This window comes from Pocillopora damicornis, chromosome 2 (genome assembly GCF_964200805.1).
Source record: "Pocillopora damicornis chromosome 2, jaPocDami1.2, whole genome shotgun sequence".
NCBI lineage: Eukaryota > Metazoa > Cnidaria > Anthozoa > Scleractinia > Pocilloporidae > Pocillopora > Pocillopora damicornis.
In genome coordinates this window covers 8,450,418-8,457,730 of record NC_142671.1, presented here as the reverse complement: position 1 = coordinate 8,457,730, position 7,313 = coordinate 8,450,418, and the positions used below count along the sequence as shown (strand labels likewise).

Genomic DNA, 7,313 nt, shown 5'->3' with positions numbered 1-7,313 from the left:
ATTTAGTTTACATTTCTTATTCGATCTTCATTATTTGCAGATATTGTATTTATAAAACTATAATGATATGCTTAGGACGATCCCCTAGCCCAAATATGAAATTGAAAAAGAACAGAAGCTGTCATTGAATTCATTAAACCATGGTATGAGCTATGTCATTGAAGTCATTTCAATAATTATTGATATCCTCTTATCCGTTGCCCTCCCTCTAATAATTAAACAAATGATTGCAAACCACCAACCTTCTAAGACTAATTGTTTTTATTAACGGCGTGATTACTTTCTAACAAAGTGATACAATTCTGTAAATTATTGACATTATTAGCTTTCATTCTCTTGATTGCACTTACGCAATTCTCAAACTTAACAGTCAAATTATTTCTATTAATCCATCGCCTCGAAATCTTTCTTCAATATTTTAATCTCCAAGGACAACTTTGAACACTCTAAAAGTAGTTTTCTTTTCCTAATTCGTAATATGTCTTCTTCTAATTCTGCTGTGGAACTGACAGTGGCCTTTTTCAGCCCCTTCTTCGATTTGATGGTAGGCTTTTGGAATACTGATGTCTTGTCTTCTTTGGCTTCCTTTGGTTTGGCTGAAGGTTTTGTTTCATGCTTTGCTTTTGCATCTAAATGAACAAAAGATTGGTAGATACATGAAAATCTCATCTTTAAACTCATCGCGTTTGAACGAAGCTAAGTTGCGATTAAAGTAAGAAAGAAACATTTTCATTTGGGAACGCGATAATCGCGCCTGACCTAGCTTCAAGTTGACAACTTGCTCGCAGAGAAACGAAAGAAGGACATTTTGATTTATAAATGTTGTTTCTGGTTATTCTAAATTATCTCACCTTCGGTCTCAGATGTAGTGCAGACAACCTCTTCACTCTCAAACACAATTGGTGTGTCTTCAACCTTCACAGGCTCCAAGTTTGCGCTCTCTCTTCCAAGTATATCAAGGACTGTATCGTCCAGCTCTGTGAGTTCACTCCCTCCTGCACCGGTCTTTTTCGAGTCACTGACTTTTTTTATCGTACCGCGGCGAATGTTTGCCCAGATAACATCTCTCAGGGTTTTTATGTTGTCGACGTTCGCTCCAACACCATTCAGTTGTCTTAAGATGCTTTCCCACGCCTCCTGTTTCGCCTTTTTCGTTACAGTCGAGGAAAATGGAGCCAAAACAACTGATTTGTTATCCCTCACAAGCTGCGCTAATAGCAATTTCTGGGATTTCGACAACATGCTGAAACGACAGGGAAAAAATCGACGCGGTCTACGAAATAAATTTTCCGCACTGAGCTGAAATAATTTGCACTTGTAGTTTACATATCCACTCAGTGCTATTTACAATTGTACGGTTACAATTGTAATTAACACTTGTAGTAAGACTGCTTGTACACGTGTAAATTCCAGTGTTTGAATTTTTTTTTATTGAATTCTTGTATTTACAAGTCGGACTTTACATGCGTTTTTTACAACTGTAGAATCTACAAGTGTAATTTCTTTATTGAACTGACCCCTGGTCTTTTGCCTTGCTTTTTTCCTTTTTTGCCCTTACAGTCTCAAAGTATGTATCGATATATCGATAACCCGCCATCCTTTTGCACGAGTTTCTTAAGCTAGTTAACTCCATCAGTCCAACAAACTAAATAATCTTAAATTCATTAACGAGACTCTGATAAGCCTAACCTTGGCCGAGACGACCAGCCAGGAAGTATTTTTTCACAGGTATTCGATAATTTTTCATTGTGTTAATTGTTACTCGTGAAAATAAGGTTGAGAATCCTTCCGCGATAGAGGGCCAGTCCTCTAACATCTTGGATTGAACACGATGCTCGACCACAAGACGTTGTTGGATGCTTAGACGTACGCCTTGCTTGAGTTGTTTTCATCTCACCATTTGAATGTTGCTTTTTTTCCTTGTTGATTCTTACGAAGCGGGGGCCTACTGTAATTTTCGAAACGAAACAGGACGAAACGAATTGGAAATCTATAATTTGCAAAATAAAAATCTTGTTTTTTTCGAAATGAAGATCTGTATTTGCGAACAGAGAATACTCAACCTAGCAGCATGACAAATGCAGCTTCTAAGCAGTGCATTTAAAAATGAGAAAATAATTCCCTTTTAATACTAGTAAACACGCATGCAATAAGTAAAGACGCTTACTCTCGTTCATCAATCAATTAATCAGTTGATAAATACTTACAGTTTAGTTAAGCTGGTCATGTTGTCAAATATTCCCTCTGGCAACGTCTGGAGCTCGTTGTCCGAGACAACTCTATAGTTGAGTTACAAAAAAAGAAAAGAGAAATCAGAAGTCTAGATTAAAGCAATCTATACTCTCTTCTACAATGGGCAGACCAGCTTTTTCTCAGTTAAGATCGACTCTAAAAGCTGCATCTATTCGTTCACTACCCTCTTGTAAGGGCATGACTGACGTTCTTGCTTCTTCTCGTTATTCCAATACTTATTTCAAGAATTATTCAGTTGTTCATTGTCAGGCTTGAATGAAATGATATTTGGTCAATTTCCATATAGAATATGGAGAATACATGGCAATCCATTTCCCCATAGTTGCACAGATAAAAAGAAATCGAGGAACAGGTAAGTATGAACAAGAGCAATTTATTTGAATCAATTGTCATAAGATTCCTTTTACAATAATGAAGAGCCCACTAAAATTTGCCGCGCTCTCGACGCTTAACTCTTGTCTCTCAGTTGGTAGCAGCAACCAAATACTATCCGGTAGCACGAGTTTGATTCCTGTCGCAGCGCGAATATTTTAGAAAGCTTCTTTTTTGAAATTTCTTTTAGCATACGGTCAACTTGCAAGGATCATATCGTAAGCTATTTCTTATCCATCGATCAAAATCAAATTCATTTCATTTAATTGTAACCAATTTAATAGACCGCACAGTTAATTCAGTCCTGCTTGAAGAATTAATCCTGAGGACTCGTAACTCTTTCCCTTTAGCGGAGCCTTTCTTTTCCCCCGCTGGGTGACACGTTGTGTAGAGAGTAGCTTCTGAAAATTCAGCCGTTTTGATTGTTGGGTGGTGTTTATTAACTTGGTCCATGAACATTGTCAATCGCCAAAATTAAAACCCGCCAAAATGGTAAGGTAAATTAAGCGAATTTCAGCTAAAATCATTATCAAATATAGTTACATATCAACAATGTCTTAAAAAATCTTGAGAGAATCTTTTAGATAACCTTAATACTGCAATCAAGGACAATTTAGGATTGGCCCTGTTCCTGATTTTAAGCAGCCAGAGGGTGCTACTCACAACAACTGCAGTAGAGTCAATCCATCAAAAACTTTTGGTGGTAGTTCTTTTAACTGATTACCTTTTAACCACCTGTAATAAAGGATGTAGATGGTAGGTTAGCAACAACTATGACAATAACCATGACAATAATTATGGAAAATCATTTGTTTATTTTGTTTTCCTTACTGCTTTCCATTGAGCATATTTGCTAACAGGGAAACGTCTCACATAACTGAGAGGCACTCAACATGATTTTTGCTTTACTTATATTCTGCTCACCCAGTATTTTCTAATGAACTAAATAATAAAATTAGTAAATACCTACAGAGAAAGCACTTAGATATTGTGCTTACAGAGATTCGGTCACTCTATTTTTGAATAAAAGTCGCTTTGACTAAAATTTTAATGATCGATTTCTATAATTTACAAAAAAAAAAAAAGAAAGAATATTCCCGTGGCCTCCAGTCTCGTAACTCCACAATTTATTTTTTAAATTATTCTCGTCATAAGAGTTAAAAAAAAACTAGCTCATCCAGGTCTTCCAAATTGGTGTTCCTGTTCATCAAAATACCAGTGTTGTAGCCGCCCAAGAGAAGACCTTTGCCCCTCGAGCAACGCTTCTCTCGTGCTCTCCAAACCTTCTGCGTGTATTTATACTTCGATATATGCACAATTGCCATCAAAAAGTTTGCTCGTGAAGAAGGAGAATGTTAAATAAATATATTTGATCGAGAACAAGCCTAGGAATCCATCAAACAAAATGTTGAGGGGGGCATTTCAAGTGTATGTGGTTGTACATGCTCCACCAACATGATGTTGGACAAAACATGTTTGATCAGGACTAGAGTATACCGTTGTGACTCAGACTTAACTATCCCTTACTTGGCTGAGCTCAGCGTTCACCTTAGATTCTTCAATTTCCATCTGATCATGTCAATAATCTTTAAAATAAATAAATTTACATCCAGCTCCCAGGCAGAATAGAAAAGACAGATGGAGCTAGACACAGGTTCAGCGATATCTACACTCCCCTTGGAGACGTATAAGGAAACCTTCCCAAACACACCTCTGATTGACACTACCGCTATTTTGAAAACCTACTCAGGAGAGGAGATACCACCAGAAGGCAAACTACTTGTTTGCGTGGAATACAACAACCAAATCAAGGACTTAACGTTATATGTAGTGAAAACACAAGGGCCGCGTTGTTTGGAAGAGATTGGCTACACCAGATACAACTCGATTGGAAAAGAATTTGTGCTATTTCAAAAGAACAGCCGACACAAGACACCCAGAAGAAATTAGAGATCGAGACTCATAGACTACTATAGTGAGGTGTTTAAGGATGAAATCGGCACATGTAAGTCAGCCAAGGCGAAACTCGCGTTGAAGGAAGGCAGTCAACCAAAGTTTTTTAAAGCAAGGCCTGTCCCATATGCCATGAAACCTAAGGTCGAGGTGGAGCTGAAACGTCTAGAAAAAGAAAGCATACAACGAAAGGTCAAATTCAGCGATTGGGCGACGCCTATTGTGCCAGTTGCCAAATCAAACGGCACAGTTCGAATTTGTGGCGACTGTAAGACCACAGTTAACCCCCAGCTTCAGACAGAAGAGTACCCACTCCCACGCATCGATGACATATTCGCTAAGCTAGCAGGAGGGTAGAAGTTCACCAAGATTGACCTCAGACAGGCCTACCATCAGATGGAAGTGGAGGAAGAGTCACAAGAGTACTTGACGATTAACACCCATCAGGGGTTGTACCGATACAACCGCCTGGTATTCGGGATCACTTCAGCCCCAGCAATTTGGCAGAGATCTGTGGATCAAATCTTAGAAGGGGTCGAAGGAACTAGTTGCATCTTAGTACTGAAGAGGCTACAGGCAAATGGCCTACGAACAAACCGCGAGTAGTGCAAGTTTTTCCAGACGAAGATCACTTACTGTGGACACGAAGTAGATCGGCACGGGTTACACAAGACTCAAGAGAAAATTCATGCAGTTGTTAATGCCCCAAGACCAGAGAATGTCCAGCAACTCCGTTCATTCTTAGGCCTGGTAAACTACTACCACAAGTTCTTGCCAAACCTTGCCACCACACTCAATCCCCTTAATGGACTATTGGAGCAAGGAAAACGATGGAAGTGGACCACAGAGTGCGAAGAAGGCCGGCCATTGAGACTAGCCTGTGACTCCTCACCAGTCGGAATTGGGGCAGTTTTATCGCACATCATGGAGGATGGCTCAGAGCAACCCATAGCCTTCACATCACGTACCCTAACCAAAGCAGAAAGGAACTACTCCCAAATTGATAAAGAAGCCCTAGCCTTAGTTTGGGGAGTCAAGAAATTCCACCTTTACCTGTTTGTCGTCATTTCACACTCGTGACAGATCATGAGCCCCTGACCTCAATTTTTTATCCTAAGAAAGCAATACCAGAAATGACAGTTGCTCGCTTGCAACGTTATGCGTTGTTTCTAGCAGGGTTGAATACAGTATTGAGTACAAGAACACAACCCAACATGGAAACGCGGATGGATTGTCACGCCTACCTCTAAAGAAAGCCTGTGACAAGGAAGTGGTTGACCCAGTGGAGATTTTTCAAGTATCCTAGATAGAAGTGCTGCCAGTCAAGCAACTCAGAGAGATCCGGTTTTCACACGTGTGATGGAAAACACAAGAAGAAGGAGCTGGAGCCATTTCAGAGGCCTTGGCCAGGAGCTGCACGTGGTGGCCAGGGATGGACAAAGCAATTGAAGAAGTAGCAAAGGAGTGCACTGGCTGTCAACTTACCCAGAACAACCCTAAGACCGCTCCATTCCACTCATGGGAGTGGCCGGTACGACCATGGCAACGCATCAACATTGACTTTGCTTGCCCATTCTTAGGAACTATGTTTCTGATTGTTGTAGATGCACATTCTTAATGGCCCGAAGTGATACCACTACAACTGCTAGCAGAACAATTGAGGAACTGAGAAAGCTCTTTGCCACACACGGCTCGCCAGAACAGCTTGTAAGCGATAATGGACCTCAATTCATAACAGATGAATTCGGAGATTTCATGCGAAGTAATGGTATTAAGCACATAAAGTCAGCTCTGTACCGCCCAGCCACAAATGGATTGGCTGAACGTTCTGTACAGACATTCAAGCAAGCTCTCCACGCAGCGCTGGCGGAAAAGAAATCTATCTCTTAGAAGCTGGCAAACTTTTTGCTGGCCTACAGATCAACCCCACATGCATTGACTTGAGAGACGCCAGCCGTGCTCCTCATGGGGAGAAACATCAGGACAAGGCTTGATATACTGAAGCCTAACTTACGGAAGCGAGTGGAAGACAAACAACAAGATCAAGAGTTACGGTCAATTCACAGCCTTGCCAGAAAGCTAGAGTTAGGCCAAGCTGTGGTTGCCCGAAACTACAGAGCTGGAAACAAGTGGGTTCCGGGGATCATCACAGCTCACTCGGGACCCTTGTCATATGAAGTCAAGGTCGCACCCAATACAGTATGGCGACGGCATGTTGATCAACTCAGAGAGTCTGCAGTGACTCCAAAATTTAATAAGGAACAGCACACACTGCGATTAAACCCAGCGGTGTTGGCAGCAACACCACAATCAGCAAGTAGCCAGGAGAATGAAGAATTACAGGCTCCCACTACGAGTGGCATGGAGGAACCATGGACCAAAGATACACATGTGGACAACACCCCTGACAACCCTCCCAGCAGCCAAAGCGAGGCCATGGTTAGCAGTCCGGCAACACCACCATGCAGACATTATCCCCTTCGGCTACGGAAGCCACCAGAGAGACCGAACCTGTAACTGAACTGAACTTGTGCGTTATTAATAGAATGTGATTTAAGGGGGGAGGAATGCTATGTCGCACATGATAGTCTGCGGTTTTGTCACTATTATGCGCACGCATGCGATGTGCGCCTGTCGTTGAATGTAAGCCGCCATGTTTGATTAAACCTTGTTGTGTTTTAAAAGTTTGATTCATTCAATTCCGCGAGACACAACAAGAACTTAAACCCGCACCT

The 7,313-nt window shown here is 41.1% G+C and overlaps 1 protein-coding gene across 1 annotated transcript; it reads right to left on the bottom strand.

Annotated features, from left to right (window-relative positions):
• Positions 1-241: 241 nt before the first annotated feature.
• On the bottom strand, positions 242-1,390 carry LOC149049765 (uncharacterized). Its single transcript, XM_089196494.1, has 2 exons — positions 852-1,390; positions 242-629 (listed from the first exon to the last, which is right to left on the bottom strand). Exons 1-2 carry the CDS (start codon positions 1,240-1,242, stop codon positions 385-387), a joined length of 636 nt encoding a protein of 211 aa, XP_089052620.1. The 5' UTR covers positions 1,243-1,390; the 3' UTR covers positions 242-384.
• Between the last annotated feature and the right edge of the window lie 5,923 nt (positions 1,391-7,313).

What these genes read in the sequence shown, in the direction of transcription:
- LOC149049765 (XM_089196494.1), bottom strand. Translation starts at nt 1,242, where the DNA reads ATGTTGTCGAAATCCCAGAAATTGCTATTAGCGCAGCTTGTGAGGGAT. An exon ending in CACTACATCTGAGACCGAAG is followed by an intron (nt 630 to 851) that starts GTGAGATAATTT and finishes TTGTTCATTTAG; the next exon opens with ATGCAAAAGCAAAGCATGAA.